This window comes from Calypte anna, chromosome 3 (assembly GCF_003957555.1).
Source record: "Calypte anna isolate BGI_N300 chromosome 3, bCalAnn1_v1.p, whole genome shotgun sequence".
In the NCBI taxonomy this organism is placed as follows: Eukaryota; Metazoa; Chordata; class Aves; order Apodiformes; family Trochilidae; genus Calypte; species Calypte anna.
In genome coordinates, this window is record NC_044246.1 from 110,318,129 (window position 1) to 110,339,053 (window position 20,925).

General features: G+C 39.4%; 1 protein-coding gene across 1 annotated transcript in view; it reads right to left on the reverse strand.

The window, feature by feature from the left end:
- Window positions 1-306: 306 nt before the first annotated feature.
- CDC5L (cell division cycle 5 like) overlaps window positions 307-20,925 on the reverse strand; it is a 32,949-nt gene continuing 12,330 nt past the window's right edge. The window contains exons 12-16 of the mRNA XM_008499829.2: window positions 20,356-20,436; window positions 19,804-20,049; window positions 16,934-17,131; window positions 2,416-2,628; window positions 307-774 (exon numbers count right to left, since the gene is read on the reverse strand). Coding sequence (XP_008498051.1) covers window positions 670-774; window positions 2,416-2,628; window positions 16,934-17,131; window positions 19,804-20,049; window positions 20,356-20,436 — 843 coding nt within the window. The 3' untranslated portion in view covers window positions 307-669. The remainder of the gene's footprint in view (window positions 775-2,415; window positions 2,629-16,933; window positions 17,132-19,803; window positions 20,050-20,355; window positions 20,437-20,925) is intronic.

The following is a 20,925-nucleotide window of genomic DNA, read 5'->3' on the forward strand; positions in this document are numbered from 1 at the left end:
GAACCATTAGGCTATGCTGGGTGCTACCCTGCTCCAGGATGGTGAAGTTATGCTTACTGCTGGTATGACCATTTGAACATCTTGATATAAATAAGAATGTTCAGTCATATGCACACAAATCAGGAACATGCTATTACCTGGATCACAGCTATCCTGCACAGGTTCTCCCTAATACAAATAAGTGTCTTGGAAAATAAAAGCAACAGTAGGTGAAGGGAAGAAAGATAATTTATCAGAAACACTAATAAAGCCTGGGATAGGGGAGGACTCCATTTCAGTTAAAAAGACAGCCATTTTATTTCTTAATTACTTTTTAACATTCTGGGTTTATTCAAAAGACATTATTCGGCAGGCATGTATCTTACAGATTTTAAGACTGATAAAACACCAGGAATAATGTGGCAATCCTAGCAAATGAAGACATGGCTAAAATCAGACCAGTGTTTTATGCTTTTCTTTTCGTAAAATTCTGGACATTTCAATCCTATTTTTAATATTGGCCAAAGTCATTCACACCTAGAGCATTTGGAATAGTCCATCAAAGGAAAAAACTTGACAAGATGCAAACAGCAGACTATATTTGATTTCTGCAACTGATGGCAAAAGCTGCTGGAGAAGTATCTGTACACTTTAAAGATGTTACATCAATGACAAACGGAATTCTGTACTTTAATACTTTGCTTGGAAAGTCTCTTTATCCAACATGAAGTCAGAAAATCTCTGCTGGAGCTCCTTTTCTCTTTCCTGCTGTCGCTGCACATCTTCCTTCAGACACTGAAAAGAAAACATAAATAAGCAACTAAGTAAGTCAGATTTTGTAGTAGTCACACTCATAATGATCTTTAGAGAAAGTTTTACTTCCATCAGAGGAAGGGGTCAGAACTGAAACAGAGCACTGCTTATTTTAAATGTAAATGCAAAACAGAGCAGTTGCTGTAGAGTATCAGGAATCACAGTTATCTTACTTCAGATGTCAAGCATTTTACCCTGGTTTTGACAGCAGTTAGTATCAAATGCTTCAAAAGGAGAGATTTCAAATTGGAAACTTGCCACAAGCACTTCACTGTTTTTAAGTTATCCATGGATTCCTCTTCCATGAGTTTAAAATCTTTTTCTGAAGGTAAACTGCATCACAGGCCTTGTTTCACTAACTACAGGGCATGAACAAACTGCCTGGGCTCAAACTGCCAGCTGCTACTTCATTTGATCTCCCTTCACTCTTGTATCAGCAAAGCTGGTAAATGTATTCCAAGGACTAGATCTGAGTAAGGTGCCATTGACTAAAAACAGGTGCTATGTGTAGCTGTTGAGCTATTTAATATATTTTTATCATTAACTCTAAATCAGTTAATCACTCTGAGTTTTTAAAAACATCTTTTAGCATTTCCAAACCATCTTGATAAAATCAGTTTTAAGAACTGATACGTTTTATCTCCTTACAGCAAGCAGTTGAGAAGATGTGAGACAAATGGAACCCTCTCTTCTGGAAGAAAAAAGTGAGCATGGTTTCAACCAAACTGAGTTGCTTGAAAGTTGCCTTGTTGGCTGAATAAAGCAGCAAAGGATATAATGGAGATGATTAGCATAAGAACAGTGGCTCTGAGACAGTTTTCAGGTACCTCAGTGTGTGTTTCTCTGAATTCCAGGCTTCATTTAAGGATACTTAAAAATAAAGATTTTCCTCCTCAAAGCCATGCCAGCTTAGTTAGAGGCTGGCAGGCAGGTGGAGTTATTCAGGATGGTCCACATCACACATGTACCCACTGTCAGCTACAAATAGGTCTGAAGGCAAAGGGCCTGAACTCTGAGGATGGCTCAAAACTATGATTACTGAAAACTTCTGAACTTCTGCAACTCAGAGCTGTGTTTAAATCAGTACAATAACCCCATTTCAGTACTGGCTTTCTAGATGTCCAGCCATCTGCTAGTCTGACAACAACAGTTTCATGGAGTAATGGAATCAACATGTGAAAGGAACAGGGAATCTCCTGCAGTGGCATTGGTATTGGCATTTGGTCTACTGACTTTTAAGGAAGCAGAAGGCTTTACACACATTTCAGATCTATCCTAACAGTAATTAAAACCAAAATAAGCCAAATTACGATAGGTACGGAATTTCTGCTGATACACATTGTGGAAGATTAATAAAAAGAACCACATAAGGAAATAAAATAAAATAAAAGTTAAAGAACACACTAGTAGATTAGTCCCAGCTTCTAATAAATATATCACAGAATCTTTGATATTGAACTAAACAGCAGAGAAGTTTGGCAATAGCCAAAAGTATAATATAAAAAGACCATTAAAAACTTGATACAAGCAATGGCTGTGAACCTCAGAGGACATGCATTGAAATCACATCTTTTCCACAAAGTGCCTGTCTCTGACCTAAGGTATTACATTTAGGAATCTCACCTCCAGTCTCCTAGGGATTGCAGCATCTTCATGTTTCTTCAGTTCCTCAAATGTACGGAGCTCCAGATGTGCCTGCTCAATTTGGTCCCACAAATCATTTAACTGTTTGATGAGGCCCATTGCTCGAGACTGATAACCACCCAGCAAAATCTTCAGTTTCTTCTCCATCTTGGCAGCCCTCTTTGCTTCAGTTGTCATGTGTCCTCTGTTTATCTGTCAGAAAAAACCCAAGAATTGTTTTATTTAGCCAGAACTCAAAAGTCAAGATAAACAGACAAACAAAAATATAGTCAACATCTATCTGTGCAACTGTATTGAGTTGACCAAGTTCTCTGATTTCTATTAATAAATCATACTGCAAATTTTAACATTTCTAGATTTCTGGATTAAAACCTTTACAATGTCAATACATTGAAATGTGAATATAGGGGTGAAGTCCACTAGCCAGCATGTGGGTGATGACACACTGTATCAGTACAGCTTTTTAGTACAGCAATTCTTATGGTTGCTGACCTAAATAAGCAGCCAAGATACAGGACAGCTTGCTACACCACATCCCACCTGCACAGGAGATGTTCTTGCCTTAGTAAAGCAAAACTAAATTATTTATCCTTATTATTTATTCTTTTTTAAATTACATTCTTATTCTGCAAACCAGCCACCCCTTGGAACCCTTCTGCCCACCCCAACAGGATTTATCTAAATCATATTCTTTAAAATAAATAAAAAAAAAACAATTGGGAATGCTAAAGCAGCTCTGAATCCGTCTCTCTACTGCAGAGGACTGTAATGAAAACATTCAGATCAGTATGAGTGGCAAATGAACAGCAGTGGGGGGCACGGAGGCACTAACTGCAAGAACAGGAGGAGGGCTATTGAAATTGTAACAACCTCCTAACACCTATCTGCAGGCACTTTCTCAGGACAGCCAGATCAGAAAACAATGGACCAAGACTAAATCCTGGTAATTCACAGGGGTGGGACAGGATGGAGACACCAACTACTGTCTGCTTCTAAAAGGTATGAAAGGCAAATTAAAAAAAAACAAAAACAACACACGGTCTCCATCCCAAGAAGAACCCAGGTGACACTCATCAGGTGGTGCCCCTTCATTCCTGGAATCACCACAAAGCATCTCAAAGACCACTTGGATTCAAATGTAGCAGAATGCTGGACAGGTTACTTGAGTTGCTGCCTAAAGTCAGCTTGGATGGGGCTTTCAGAAACCTGATCCAGTGAAAGATGTCCCTGCCCATGGCAACCAGGGCTTTTCCTTTATGGATTACCTTTAGCTCACAGACAACTACTGAATCAGCTGCCCAAGGTCAGTAGCAAAAGCCAGAAGCAAAACTCCACAACTTACAGTCCAATAGTAACATAACAGTTAGTATAACAGAGTACATAACAGAAGTAACAGAGTTAGGAAATTAAGATGTGATGTTAAAACCATGAAGCACCTGGCACATCAGATACGAAACTCCCCCTGGTATACCCTGGATATAGAAGTTCCCTTAAAGTTGTCCAGGTCAGTCCTCTAAAATCCTAATCCAAATAATCCAGAAGTTATACAAATCTAAAATTCTGCCAACTGGGACACAATGCAAATAAACAAGCATATTCATGTTAACACCTTGCACATATTTTATATAACATTTATAAATAGCAAAGGTAACAGAAGCCTTTGCACAATTTTATACATTTATTCAGTGGGGCAAAATGAAATGAGCAGTAAAAGCATTTTTAGAGCTGGATAGATGGCAAAGAAATCTTTAACACCGAATCACAAACTAACAACACAGGGAGAGGTGTAGCATTTCACACCTCTAAATGTGGACATAAGGTTGCTGGTTGTTTGGGGGTTTTGGTTTGGTTTGGGTTTTATTTTTTGTTTTTCTTTTAATGCTACTTCCTTTACAAGAAAACACATACGTTTTTTAAAAACCATTTGGTGAAAGACATCAAACTCAATGGAAAAAAGAACTGTGCTTCTCAAATTTTCATTGTTGTCACAGTTAAGGATCTATTAGTCTAAGAGATGAAGAAAATATGTTAGGTTTCTTAAGTGTTAAAATATAAAAGCCTAACTGGTGATTGAACCACAGCCTAACCACAGTGGCTGAATAGCCTGTCCTTGCCTTGTGTCTTTCAGAAGTGAAGCTGTGTTGGTGAATGTTCTTACACACAAAAAGAATTTCCACTGACAACCAAAATGCAGAAGCTTTCCACAGGTTTGAATCCTACTGTCACCCAGGACACCATCCTTTACCAATGAAACTAAACAAAAACTGCCCTCTGATCTGCCCTGTACAGTAGTACAAGAGCAGCAACCACAGCCTTATGCACCAAGCTATTGTAAAGTGCATTTTCATCAACCTTTCACCCATCCAACTTGCTAATAAATTCTATTATACATCTGTACATTTCTCTAAACTGCTCTGCTCCTTCACAATTTATTCCCTCATTTAGAACAGTTTTGGTAGGTGAAGCAGAGATAAACAAAGTGAATGGTCAAGGGAGAAAACTGTTAGTGGGGGAGTGAAAGAGAAATTTGACTTTCTGAGCTGTCTAGTTTGCCCCTGGGGGAGACAGATGCAGACTGCTTTGCTTTTCAGGTTCTGTTTGCAATACAGACTCAAGCTATGCCCCAAGGTGCTTTAAGTGTACAGAAAGGCGCCTCATTTTCAATATTTATATAAATCTAGAGAAAATTAAATAAATAGATTAGGGATTTGCAAGGATACTCTCTGATGGAAAACTATGAAAGCTTTAAATGTCTTCACTGGTAAATAATATGCTATTACTGCAACAACAAATACAGCTGTGTGGTAAATGAACTGTTTTCCAATTACTGTCTCTTGGATGAAAAACGTGCATTGAGAGCCACTGACATTTAGAGATCATGGAATAGATGGATGCACAGGCCACAGAATTTTATTTGTAACAGAGGTGTAGTGTAACAAAGACCAATTGTGCTGTTTCATGGCATTACAGGAAAAGGAGAGTACACTTGGTGTGAAATGGAACTCCAATCACAACATCACTTCTCTGTAACAGGTTAAAAAAAGACCATTTAGGAAAGCCACTATTCTGTCATCCTGAGTGAAAATCTGTCAACAACCTAATTTTCTAATAAAATATTAAACCCTGAGTATCTGAAGCCATGAAATGCAGTTCTAGATGCTATCTCCAAGCCACAGAGAGGCTGGAGCAGGGCACGACAGTCAAAAGCACTCAGTTACCTGCATGCTCTGTGGACCTGTATGGTCTGCAACTGGTCCTGGCAAGTACTGGGTTGGTCTCACACTTTTACACACTCCAGTTGAGATTCACTTTGCATCTAAGCTTGTCACTCAAGGTCTTGCCATCATCAGGAGAGAAATTGGTGACTCTAAGGCATGGCTTATCTGAATGGGCCTCAGAATGAGACCAAGTGTGGCCACTGAAGTTCTCTCCACTGAGATGTGAGCCCAGAGTCCTTGCTCAGATGCTGTTACCTGAGGCCACGTGGATCAATCCCACCCTCACTGTGTACTCTTGTCATGTTTCAGATATAATAAAACATGCTTTTTTTCTCCAAGGAAAAACAAAGCCAATTCAAAGCTAATGCTTCTTATAATATCAGACCCTGACTATTTAAGCACTCTTTAAATTTTCAGACAATGAGAACTGGACTTAATATTTCCAAGCTGTTCTGAATATATTTTCTTACTTACTTTTAACTACTAGAGCTTTTTACATTATACACTGCTATTCAGCCCTTGTTTTTAAACTCAGTTCCTTGTCTATCTTGGATTATGATAGGCCTCACTGCTATAAAACAAAAAAATAAGAGGGGAAAAAAACCCTCCCAAGTATCTAAACCCAGAAATAACAGCCCTTTCTTCCCTGTTTGCTTATAGAGAAAAATGTGAACACTCACCACCTTCCCTCCTGCCTCCCAACTACAAGATTTTAGGATCTACTACAAAAAAGGTCAAAAGGAGGCCCAGCTTTTGTAACAAATACTATTTATTAAAAATTGCTGACTGCTGCATTAATGCCAACAACTGCATATAATTTTAGTTCAAGCTTCATAAAATTTTAAGGCTCAGATACCAAGCTCAAAATTCCAAGCACTTATGAAGAGGTGTGTTTAAACAGTAGTCTACATTATTTTGCTTGAAGCTAAGAAATAGATTTTAGTAAAATCTGACAACCATTTCCCCCTGAACTTAGCAGAATATGTTAAGGCATCTGAAAGATTTCTCCACTTATTTATTTTGTACTGCACCTTGGCCAACTTTGGTTCCACTGATTCTTGTACCAGCTATAGCAAAGCTGGAACAGCATGTACAGACATGGAGTAAAGTGACACATGAAGTTAGGGCAAGAGTGAGAGCCTCATTTCATTCCAAATTTCTAATGTAAAAGCCTTTCCTCATGCTTAGGAGAGCTTTGTTCTGTTTTCAGTACTGCACTAGAGATCCAAAGAAGACAAACTACAACAGATATAGTCAGAGGTTTACAAAACACCAAGTAGAAAAGGTAGACTGACAGGAAAAATGGGGGTGTTTTTAGTTTTGGGGTTTTATTTCCATCTAACAAAAACACAGAAAATGAAGAAAGACAAAATGTTTTAAATATGCCAAGGATCATCATGAAAAATTGTTCTTGTCATATGAGAAAGGAGGAGGGATTTAAATTTGGCAAAGGAATTTTAGATAGAAGGTTAGTTGTAAGGTTTAGCTAAGGACAACAAAGAAAAGGGAAAGACTACTTAGGAGAATAAACATTCATTGGGAAATTTAAAAAAAACTGAAACTGAGGAAGGAAGGGTTCAAGTGCCTCCAAAACTGCATTTTCACAATTCCTTATCTCACAAACCCTACTAAGGACAACCCTCCACAACTCAAAGGGGTTTTCCCTTGTAGTGACTGCTTTGCTTTTCCTTCCATTAAACATGGAACCTCTGCTAATCCCTAAGGAGCATTAAGATCTCTTGTATTCTAACCAATCTTCCTAATCATGCTTGATGGATGAAAATATGGAAGAAAAACTACTGCATATTCTTACCAGAGCCACAGTTAAAAGTAAATCAACTTGGATTCTCCATATCACCATCATAAAGCTGCTTAAGCTTGTGCAGAGAAATCCTCTGCCAGCTTCAGCCAGGCTGGCTGAACAGGTTCCTCTTGGAACCTATACAGGATACTCCAGATGTTACTATAACTTCCTTACTCACCTCAGACCCATAAGTGGCCTCCCCACACTCAATTCTGCTGGCAGAGAGTTGCATTAACTCAATTTATATAGCAGGCTTGGTGAACTTGCCTTGCAATGGCTCAGACAGCCAGAGAATGAGACACTGCACACTGAAATTATTTCTGCTCAAACCCTACAGGTTTCACCAGCACTTCAAACCACCCCAGGGACAATGATGACTGGAACACTAGGGAACCCTCTGTGTGTATTTCAGCCTTTACAAGCAAAATGGTGCCACACTACAATAATACCTTTTTACATGAAAATCATTAATTGCTCTACTTGAAAATATTTTTCCACTTCCATGGGACAGAATTCTTCAATTTTTCACTTGATCTATCTACAGCTTGACCAGGCAAAACTCTATAAAGCCTGCCTCTTATCTTGAATTATTAAAAGGTAACAGTCAGCTCTGCTGGTAACTGAGGCTGGGGGTTATTATCAAACAAAAAATTGTATTTACAGAGAAAAACAATATGGGCTCAACCTATCAAACTGACACCAACACTAGGATTAGCTCAACTAATCAGCTGAAACCACTCAGTAGCTTGACCCAATTTCAGCTCTCTGCTGCAACACTGAAGATGATGGGCATGAGGATCACGAAGAAAAGGTGCTGCCCAGTATCAGAGTAGTCACAAAGGGACTGAGTGTGTAACTTCGAGGGATGGCAAAGTTGGATTTAATTCTTAATGACTGGGATTCAAAGTTTTCCATGGGAAGATTGAGTCAAAGGTGATCCTCAAATTCAGTGCTTCATATTAAGGCACTGCTGGTATTTAACTGCAGTTTCACAACTGCAACTAGATCAAACAACCAAAGCTTGCATGGAAATATAAAACTACCTTTTCCCAGTTTCATTGGGAAGCCACAACATCAACTCCTGTGCCGTACTTTGTTATGGAGATCAAGTATCATTATGACTGATACCTGCAGAAAGCTACTCCTCTCTCTACTCACAGTCAAAACTAACAACCCAAGAACAATCTCCAAGTGAATGGTTTCAGAAATGATGATGCCCCCACCTTCAAACATCATAACAAGAGTTGGTGAGACTGTTGAGTAAACACAGTACAGGCTTTACTGAGAGTGTTTCCACAGATGTTCATGGCACCCAACTACCCAGATCTAGAATAATCCAAAAAGTGACTGGCAGTCACTGCTGATCTACAATGATGACATTAAAGCCCACCTTGAATACTTTTATTTGGGAACTGCTTCTAAGCAGCATTATCAGTGATACCCACTATCACAACAACAGTAGAAATATGTCTAGAAGAGCATAGATTAAGAAGTAATTTATTTTTACTAAGTTTTTCTGAAAACTCCCTAGCTCTTCCAGGGAAAACAAGAGTGACAGAAAGATCACAAGCAACAACTACCACCTCAGGCTAACAGCTTTGATTAACCCTAAGCAAACACAGGTTACTGCTGTGTCTGATGAGATAACACAGCAGTGAGCATGGTGTAATTACCTTCAAAAAACTACACCTTGGAACCCAGAATTCTTGGACTGGTCTCTTGCAGAGAAGAGGATGCAAGCTCATGCAATAAACAGGCCATCAAATAGCCTGGTTCCTTCTCAACAGACAACAGAAACCCCACGATGAGCTTGCAGCAGTGCCCAGTGTTCTACTGTAGCAGCTTCTATTACACAGCTATAAAATAATCAAGGTATGTTGTGAGTAGCAACCCAGACTGACCCAACATGGCCAGGTTCTGACATTGCTTCACATTAGAACACTCTTTAAAGAGTGACAGGTCCAGAGGTAAGGTGGCTTCCAGCAAAAGACATTATCAATTTATACTGTTCTCTGTTCAAGCACAATTTTCAACAGTAATAGTAATAACAGCCTTTTGTAATGCTCAACGTTTTTTTTTAAGCACAGAAGTTCCCATTATGAACTACATTTGCAAATGTGAAGGCTCATTTCATCAACCACGACAGAGGAAATTAATGATTTTAGACATAGAGGGAAAAAAATCTCTCACCAAGCTGTGAGCAACTGGCCACACAACAAGTAACTGCTGTGCAATCAAACCTTATTGTTAAAGACCTTTTTCATTGTTTATTTTCAATGTTTTGGTACATTCTGGACAAAAGACGTAGAAAAAGACTCTTTTCTATATAAAGATTTATCCAGCCTCCCCAAAATTATGAGGAAGAAAGGCTGGCACAAAGTTGCAATTTGAAGACAAATTTCAGTGTCACAGGCAAGATCACATAAATAAGAATATGAAGAACCTTCATACTGGTGTTCACCTGCTTCCTTCCAAAGAGCCCAAAGTAAGTGAGTAGTTAAGAGAACTGGTATAAAAGCAACTAATAGCATTTTCCTCTAAAAGTAAATGTTTAACATGACAAGTATAGCTGTGTTTCCCAAAGTTGTTCAACTGGCAGCCTAGGAAATTTCATTGTTTTAAGAGTTAACTGGTTACATTTGAATAAAATTAGATCTGCTTTCCTCCTTCCTGCTCACAGTGATAAGGGTTTTAATGGGGGGGGTTTAAATGTAATTATAATTTGTGGGGAAAACTAATAATTTAATTCACCTAAAGGACAGTGAACAATGTAGTGTTGTTTCAACAGACTTCTAATGTGCCAAGATGGAAAACTCCCGCTCAAGCTGTAACTGGAAAAGAAAACTATTTTCTGAGTAGTACATGTACACTTAAAGATTATCAGTTTTAGACAGTGATTTTCAGACACAAGCCTAAAATTGCTTTGCAAACAAAACTACAGAGCAGATCAAGGTAGGCATTACTCCTTTTCTAGTGACAGAGTAACCAAGGGAGATGTTAAGACCTAGATTTGTTTGACTGAACCGAGGTGCTCTAGGGGGTGTCTGTGATAAAAAGAGAAAAACAAGAAACTGGAGAGGGAAATTCAACTCTTAAATGGGCCAACCTGCTCTCAAGAGGTGCCTTGTATCTACCAAAAACAAAGGAGGCCTAAGGCAATTGCAGCTTTGTTTTAGTTAGAAGGCTAAGGTGTATGAAATCTAAACTCACAAGACTTGCTCAAAAACAGGCAATGAACACTCACCTGCACTAGAAAGAAAACACAAGATTTCTGGCTAAATCAGTTTTTCTTCCCTGTCACATTTTTTTCCTGCTGTAGACTTGTTATCCTTGGCAATACAAAAGATTTTTATTTATTGCTTTCCTCACTATAGGTTATAGGTTACCTTGATTGTGGGTCTCACAAATATTCAAAAATTCTAGAGGCAAAGAGGTGATGTCTTACAGCTAAGCTGCTCTACCACCCAGCTACAGTGGAAAGGGGTTTGCTACTTAATCTAAAAATAATTAAATTTCCTGCCAATTCAATGAGCTGATCCAGATTACCACAAAGTTACAAGAGTAATGGTGGTACAAGGTCAGGTGGTTAATGGCAGGAGGACACTTGGAGAAAAATGGGTAGCATGGACCCTTTTTGACATAAGCTAAAATGTTAGAGCATCCTAGGTACAGTATAAACTGCACAGTAAACATTCTGGTAAACAGTAGAAGTGTTTTCAAGCAGAGGCAAAGAAAATTCCTAAGGGATCTGCCACATACCTGGGTTATCCAGGAGAAGTATATACCCTCCAAAATTGCTATGCTAAATGCATGTACTCTGATGATCAGCTGTACATTAAGCAGACACTGCATAAATAGTCAGCCCTTTCAGATTCTGAACAGTTTGGCAGTGAAGACCACAGATAACCCTCAGATGAGAACCTCTGAGGGCAGCAATATGCCCAACAGACCTTATTTTAAAAAGTGTATTTCACAAAGGCAAAACAGTAGTACAAATGAATATATGTGACCACAGAAGGAGGCTACTCAGTCATTCCACATTTTAGCTTTATAAGTAATTTCTCTACTTCTAGTCTTACAAATTCTCTTTGTTTTCTCCAGGTGTTTTCTCAGTAACAGCACACTTGACAGTCTGAAAGGAATTAATTGTAAATTTCAGAAGCACCTGAACTAGAGAGAAATTAAAATTCAATCTCCAGTAAACTGATACTCCTTGCATCAGAGTGTATCGTGTAGCCCATAAAACTCCAGCCTAGCAACTGGTTTTCAATGTAAAGTAATTCAGAGGACTTAGGCTGCAACCAAAACCAAAATTGGACACTTTGGTCTGGTAAATTACCATCTTGGTGATTCTTGGACATTGCAAAGAACAGGTATTTTGCTTTGTGTTTACAGTGTAAATACATCTTCCTCCCTTGCAGACTTCCAATAGTGTTTACCATTTAGCAATCAACTGAAATAAAGACATTAACTACCACATTTTAATGTAAATATTTGTATGCTGCAAGCCAACATGAAGATACACCTTCAAAGGAAAAGTAATGTCAGCAGGAAATTCCTGTGCTATGAACTAGGAAGGGAAGCAACAAGCTTCTTAAACAGGTGCCTCTCCTATCTCATTTCATCTGATAAGGGTCCTAGTTTAACATCCACCTTAGGTAGGAAAGCTTTTCTTTGTATGTTGCTTGAAAGAGTACAAGGTATCACCGAGAACCCCAAATATAACTGCAAGCATCAGAAAACTCCCTTTTCTGACATGACTAACTCTGCAGTGTAGCCCAGCCTTGAGCAAATATGCCAGACTTCTAGAAGCTACTGGAATGAGCAGAGAATTCTATTAGGATTCAAGCAAATCTAAGCTGTACCACAGGCATACAGTGAAATCACAGGGATTCATTTATATGGACCCGAAACCCCCCCCATCTGTAATGCAAAAAAGTTCACATATTAGTCTTGTAGTGCTCATAAACCACATTGAGTAACACATTCAGAGAGTCCAAAACCCTCAAAATAAAGGAGAACTGAAAACTATTACTAATCCACAACAGTAGACTCCAACATTAAAATGATCTCCAAGTTGCGTATTCTTGCAGCTGATGCCTGGACAGGATATCCAGCCAAACAGAAGCTCTCCACAACTGCTCCACTTTGCCTCCTCAAGTTCATCAGTAACAGCACAAATCTGTTTGTGATATCACCATCAATTTCAGAAAGATAAATGTCATGTCAACATACACGAGGCTGCCACCACTAAATCACTCAGGCAGTGAAAAGAGGCCAATTAGAGGAGGACGACTGTTTGTCCACACCATCAATCCACCCAGTAATCCCTGAGCTCTGAAGACAGAGCTGGAAATAGCACAGGATCTGCAGGGTGTTAGCAGTCCCATATGGAAGTATTAGACACTGACTACCCGATGTGCAGCTGTCTCCAGGAAATATCACTGAACTCTTTTGTGTTTTCTTTTTCCTGATGATCTTAGTGCAATATGAAGGGGAAGAAGCAGCCCCAAAAACTGATCAACATCAGTTTCTGGTGCTGGCAATCTCTATTTTGAAGTTTCTACTCTTCTCTCAAAGGAAGTTAAGAATACAAGAAAGTATCTTGGAGCCCTAAAAGCTGAGCTAATATCCCTGGTTTTCATTAAGGTTGCCTGATACTTCCCATTAAAATATCTATTTCAACTGACATTGCTTTCAGACAATTTTCCTTGGAAAAATATTAAAATGAAGGTGGGTTTTGCCATTGCTGAGAATGGGTTAGGAGAAGATATAATTGCTGTGGGGTTTTTTATTGCACATTCATTTGTTCATTAAGCTGCTATGCTTTTTATTTATTATTTTTCAAACTATTCAACTGGTGACCTATACTTAGAAAACCGTATCTTATATCTTGCTTTTAGGAAGGGCTTTATAAATAGGTCAGGCAACAGAGCTGCACTAAACTGCATTTTGCAGACACTTGGGAGAGATTTTCAGCTCAAATTCAACTTTGTAAAGAGTCCACCTGCACTCAACAAAGAGCAAGTTATGAAAGGCAGTGCTGCACCTGCAGCTGTGGGGCACAGCAAGCTCTGCTGGCCCCAGGTGCCTGACTGAGCTGGGGTGTGTAGTACTTTGAACATCTATTCTCTCATTTCACTCATTTAATTTATCATGTAGATATATTATAGAATCATGGAATAGTTTTGGTTGTAAAAGACCTTTAAGGTCATCAAGTCCAACCACTAACCCAGCACTGCCAAGTACAGCACTGAACCATGTCCTCAGTGCCACATCTACAGGGATGGTGACTCCACCACCTCCCTGGGCAGCCCATTCCAGTGAGTGATTACTCTTGGTAAAGAAATTTTTCCCCATATCTAGTTTAAAACTCCCCTGATGCAATTTCAGGACATTTCCTCTAGTTCTATTGTTATTTACTTGGTAGAAGGGGTCAACAACCACTTTGCTCCAACCTCCTTTCAGGTAGTTGTAGAAAGCTACTTTACCAAGACATGGAGTTTGATGACTGCAGCATCTGACTGTAGACACAGCAAGCTGGATTTTGTTACCTGTCTACCACGGAGGCCCATGCAATGTTGGAAGTAAATGGAACCTAACTTTTCTTCCTCAGCAAGGTTTCTAATATGTATTTTCCTGCCTGGGTGACTGTCCCATGACTACAAAGCAATAAACACTTACAGACAGAAGAAATGCAAGGGGTGTGACAACTGGATGACTTGACCTTGCTTTCTTTTTTTCAATATCCTTAATAAGTATACCACCACCAACTACTCAGACAAATATTAGGAGCAGATGAACAGTAATAAACAGCACAAGAAGACCACCAGAATACAAGAAACACTGGCACAGGTTGCACAGAGAGGTGGTGGCAGCCCCATCTCTGGAACTTTTCAAGGCTAGGCTGGAGAGTGCTCTGAGCAACCTGCTCTAGAGGGACGTGTCCCTGCCCATGGCAGAGGGGTTGGAACTAAATGATCTGAAAGGTCCCTTCCAACCCTGAAAATTCTATGATTCTAAAGTCCACACACAAGTAACCAATTTAGACTGCAGAAACAGAGTGCAGCACAAAGGCACAGGGCCACACAAGGAACAATGAAAACAGAATATTCAATAAGCTACTCATTAAGCAAGTACCATCCACCCTATGCAGTAAATAAGTCGTTGGAAAAAATGGCCTATAATCATGAAATTAAAGACTGTCTCATAATGCAGAGGCAAATTAAGGCTGCCAGAATAAGGCTGTTTGTGCATTCCCTAACTTTGACTGTTTGACTCTGCAGCTTTAATAACTCACTTCGCCTGCAGTTTCGGGCGTAAGATATTTAAATTTCAAAAGCATTTGTACCCAAATTAGGTACAGCCCTCCGACTGCTGGAGTGATGCCAGCACAGCCCCGGCCGCCATGCGAGCTGCTGCTGTGCTCAGATACTGTTTGTGTAAAAATTTATAGAGTAGAACACAGACGAGGCGAGAGCACAGCGAACCCTCTGACAGCCTTGGGCAGGGCAATGGTGCTCTCTGCTGGGTGAACGGCAGCACGACAAGAGCTCTGTCACCAAAGCTAAATGCTCAGCTCCTGGGTTGACCTGCAGGTGAATTATTCCTGGCCCAAGTGGTCGACTAACAACCATGGAGCCTGTACCTGGATGAGTTTCTTGACTGACAGGCAACAAAACACACGTTCAGGTGTATGAATCAGGTGCCAACGTAGCCTTCTTGGACTGTCTCTTGTGTTATTCCACTAGCTGAAGAGGTTTAGTTCTAGCTATGTTGATGTTAATACAGAAAAACTTTTTTTTAAAGTTTACTTTTACCATGGAAAAAAAAATTAGAGACTAAAAAAAAATTAGAGGCTAAAATGGTGTTCTGGAAAACAGTTAATGACTTACTGCAAATCTGGTGATGACTTACTGCAAAACTGCTGTTCAGCCTGGAGAAGAGGAGGCTCAGAGGAGACCTCATCACTCTCTACAACTCCCTGAAAGGAGGTTGGAGCCAGGGGGGGGTTGGTCTCTTTTCCCAGGCAACTCTCAGCAAGACAAGAGGGCAGGGTCTCAAGTTGTGCCAGAGGAGGTTTAAGTTGGACATTAGAAAGAATTTCTTTACAGAGAGGGTGATGAGGCACTGGAATGGGCTGCCCAGGGAAGTAGTGGATTCTCCATCCCTGGAGATATTTAAAAAGAGACTGGATGTGTCACTCAGTGCCATGGGCTGGGAACTGCAGTGGTAGTGGATCAAGGGTTGCACTTGATTATCTCTGAGGTCCCTTCCAACCCAGCCAATTCTATGATTCTATGAACAAACACATGTTCTGTGGGAAGAGACAATTTAAAACCATGCTGCTTTTTATCATGGAAGCTCAGTGTCTTTTTGTAAGGAGTGTTGGGAAAAAACTCTAGAGAAGGAGACACAGCAAGGGTAACTGGTGTCAAAGGGTCTAAATTCTACTTCGTGCACCACACTTTAGATGATTTCCTCCCCCCACAAAATTCCCTCAAACCCAGGACACCCTACCAAATCTTCTTGTGTAGTTAAAGCTTGTGACCACTGCATTTTCAATAAACCAAAGCATGGTGACAAGGGAGGATGCTGTATTCTACAAATCAGATGTAGTTCCAGTTCTTAGTTCCTTAGTACCAGTGCCCTGCCACACGACTGAAATTGCATATGGACACAATCATGAGATGCTGCTATCCAAACTCTGCTGTTCTGCACTTGCAGAAAATATTAGTTGGGCAAAGGCACAATAGCAAACTCTAAATTTGAGTTTAAAAATCACTCGTAAGGAAGCCTACCATTTCCTGAGAACGTGGAATGGGATCTCAAACATCCATTGTTCTCTTTTTTTGGAGGGAATCACTGGAACTGGCAGAGGATGTGAGTCTGGCAAGAATTCAGGACTATCTGAACTTATATGTATGCAACAAAGAAACCAAATATTAAGTTGGAAAGAGAACTTGACAAGAGTTTTGGGACAGAGACATTCTTTTAAAGCATCTTGCTCTAAAATATCTCATACTGGCCACTATCAGGGAAAAGTGCAAAACTTGAAAGGTTATCTGAGCTGCTCATAGCAGAGACTAAGAAAACAGAAAAAAACCATTATGGAGTCAAATCAGAGCAGAACCTGACCTACTCTGCAGCTGATAATGAAGTGGGTGAGATGAGCAGCCTTACAGCCAGTACTGCAAAGAGAAACCGTGTGGGGGAATACTCTTGGGATATTTAAAGGAAAGGAGGAGGTAGACAGAAAGGCAACTGCAACACCTCAAGATTATCTATTAACTCTCTAGGAGAATTCCTCAACAACCTCTTTGAAGGAATCCTATTGAAGATCTGAATGATTTATAAAGTAACCAATAACTTATACAGAAAAAAAAAAAAAGGAAACAAAACACACCAGGAGAAACTTGAAAGAGAACAAACACCTGGGTGCACAAAAAAAAAGGAGAAATAAAGCAAGACTGACCTCAAGCCTCTTTTCAAGTGACTCTATCCTGTCTTTTTTGCTGGCCAGGTTGGCTCTGGTGTAGCGGTTCTGTCCAGGCAGGTATAACACTTGGCTGTAACATTCTTCCCACACCTGGTTATAAGCTTCACTTGAGAGCTCTCCATGCCCCATTCCTTGCTTTACCACTTCCATCTCTTGTGCCAGAAGTTCCTGTGCCTGTTGGAAATGATGAGAAATAAGCTGCAGCTACAATACACAGGATAAAAGAGAATTCTTCTTGTTTTCAAACCTTTAGCATGCAATTCATGGGGGCAGTTTCTCTTTTCATGAGGAAAAAAACTTCACCATCAGGTTAAGCTAACTATGAAATCTAACACAGATGCTGTAGATTATAAAATGAAACCCAGGCTAGAAAGCTACTCATGGTGCAACTATGCTTCATTTTATATAATTTGACCAAACCTGACATCACTCTACTGTAGCTAATGAAAGCTGTGGCACAGCTAGATAATTCATCTTGCTGAAGAAGAAAAGAGATAAAAGCAAGAAACTTGAGGGGAGGGAGAACTGTACAGACAGAAGCAGCTGTTCTATGAAACAAAAATCACTTTTCATTTCCTTTTGCTTGCTTTCTCCACACAACCTGGAAAATAAACTAAATATTAACGGGTGAGCTGTGTAAGCTCCACTGCAGGAAATACTACCCTGACTTGAGCTATCACATATTCTGTTGCTAGAGAACTACTACTAAATATGATCATTCTGTTTCCAGTGTAGTTTACAGTGAATTTCATGTTGCTCTCACAATTCTTAATATTTCTCTCAAAAAGCCTGGTCCACAAAGCTATAAAGGCACCCAGGTCTTTCCAATTTTGGTTTTTTTTTAAAAAAAAAAAACACACACAAAAAAAATCCAACCCACACTGAAGTATTTTTGTGGATCTGGTTTTAATTGGTCGGAAGTGCATGTCTTCCCTTTCAACAGGATTTATATGTGCACCACAAACTTCCCTATCAGTAGTAGAGACCTCACTACATGCAGACTTTTGTTTTACAACAGTACATTGTCCAGGAAGTAATTCAAGTATCATCAGATTAGATAACTTCAGGGATAATGGGGAAAGGAAAATGTAATTACTTGTCTTTGATGGTCAAGGCAGATAAAACATGAGTGCTCAAACCACATCTACCAAAGTTAAATATTATAAAGGTTCTCTTTCAATTAGCCACAATTTGTGCACTGTGACTCCTTAAGGATGTTTAGTTGTGGCACCAGAAAAGTTTCACAGCTTTAGAAGTTCAGGACACTGTGATTAGCACCACTGCTGATCCTTCCCCCAAAAAGCACTACACATTAGGAAAAGAAACAGGTATTTTATGAAGGGATTTTAGCAGGAAGATGTTGTAAAACTTATAAAGAAATAAAACAAACTAAACAAGCCACAGATGAGAGAATAGAGATAGGAAAACTTCCTTGTTTTAATTTGATTTTCTACAAACAAGGAATATTATGTTGAATGTTACAGCAGAAGCAGAAGCAACTATGCAAAACACTTCTGCCCATCAGTTAGGAGGCAAAATTTCCAGGGGCTGGGAAGAAAATTTCCAGACAAAAACTACTGGACTGTGTAACAGGCTTTAAGGGAAGCAATCGAAAACCCAATTCTCGTTGCACTTCAAAACAACCCGAAAAAGCACTCAGAGAGTGTTCCTAAGGGAACAATTTGACACTGGCAGGGCAATATAATTCATGATCTAACTGCATTTTCCATCTTTAACTTCTCCTGCTCAGAAATCTTGAAGTATAATTTTTCATTTAAAAGCACATTGGAAGTACATACTGTTCATTGTTTCTCATTTGAGGCACTTGATTCATTTGTCAGATATGGTCAAGGAGATGGATTTAAAATCTGCTTGTATATCTTTAGAGTCACTTTAAAGTAATATGGGATTTAGGTGTAGTAGATACCACAACTGTTGTCAGAACACAACACTTAGACAGCAGGAGGCTGCATAAAACAGATGATTTGGTGGCACGTGATTTTTTTTTTCCCTCATTTTTATTCTTATAAGCATCCAGTCAAACGTTACTGGCACAACTTCACAGGTGAAACTCTTTGAAAAACCTAACCACAGCACTGTGTGTCTGAACTGTCTGTCACTTGGCAGCAAAAGGCAACATCTGTAGCTGCTTAAATAAATGAACAACCCGAACCGGAACCCTTGGTAGAGCACCACTATTTAACTTGGGATTACAATGCAAAACAGGACAGAGTGCCCAGACAGTCAACTCATTTCATCCAGCAACAACCTCTCATGCCTATTCAGCACTTTTTTTTACCAGGTACACTTTAAGATCAGTTGCCACAGCCCAGCAGGCTCTGCACTACCACAGCTCTGTTGGATCAGGCTTGACAAGCATAATTAAACAACTTGTTTTGCTGCTCCAAGTTCTACAGGGGCTACCACTGTCTGCAGCGCAGTAAAAAAAGGCTTATTGGTTCTGGATTAACCAACTACACAGGCAACAGAAGATGGATATTCACACTTAATTAATGTCTCAATGATTTAACATCAATTTCCAGAAACAGCCAAGTAGATTTTGGTAAGTGTTGGGGTATTATAGCTCCTATCTTTACTTAAAATGATACACAAACACAACACACTCAAAGTTTTGTGGACAAATGCAGCACAACAATCAGTCTGCTGAGTTCCTAGATCAACATTAGTTCTCAGAAAATACATTGTGCACTTCTATTATCCTTATGGCTCTTCATGCAATGACCTGGAGGTGTACAACCAACTTCTGTGCAGGCTTGAATCTGGTTCTTTGCTAGATTACAGAAGAAGACATTAGGTCACTGGTAAATAGGTCACATAATTCTCACCTTCTTGAGATCCTCTTTGGAGAACTTCTCATAAGGATTTTGTTCCAAGTAAGCCATGTGTTCTGCATTGTTGCTTCCAAATCCTGGGCCTTTCCCCTTCTTACCAATGGGCTGTTCTCCAAAGGGGTGGTGTAAAAGATCAAAATGAAGCATAGTGATCATCTCTTTCTTTATCAGCTCTTCACTTTTCTGCAAGTCTGTTAAAGGTGGTTCCACATTTAAGGGTCTCAGTATTGTTTCATTAACCTGCCCAGGAATAACAAAAGTTCATAAAAATCATATACACCAAGATCACATGAAATTGATATTAAATTCATCCTTAGATGGAGGTATATATCAGCTAAACAATGCAGAACAGGTGCCAAAAATCTTTCATTTGTGCATATGATACACCTCATGACAATTTCACTGTGAAAGTTTCCCATAGTGCTGAAATCAGCATTCTCAAAGATTTCATTCTCTCGTGATCAACTTAGACTGCATTTCCTCCTAGAGTGGTTAGAACCTTTATTTCTACTTTTTCCCTTAAGAGTGAATTTTGTTTCCACTTACTTCTGAGGGCCGTGGCAGATTCTTCTGAACAGCTTTGTGCATTCTCTTCAGTTCCTTTGCACGTTCTGCTTCTCGAAGAGCCTAGAGAAACAAAGCTAAGTTTTACTCCAACTACTGTAACACAGTTGGATGCTTCCTAAAAATGTGTGAGATATAAAAACTAATTGATTAGTGCAGGAACCATTCCTTTAAGTATAAGGATTAAGTATAAGGATTTCATGTTATGGTGCCAGAGCCAAACAATGCGATGACATCATATGTATTGCCTCTGAAGTAAAGAGGACAGCAGAATAACTCTAAGAGCAGTTATCCTAAAAAGTCATTTCCAGGCATCAGATTCTCTTCAGCTTCAACCCCAGCAGACTTTACAATTTCTCCACATCAAGTGTGACAACTGCTCTAACTCTCCAGACATAAAATTCACTAGAAAAAAAAGAGTCTTAAATTTGCAGCCAAGACTCCTGATCATTTGCTTCATTGACATAAAATAACTACTTTACTAAAATAGCAATAGTGAGAGTGCAAAACCATGACAATGCTCTTGAAATTACACTTTCAGGAAATAAATAA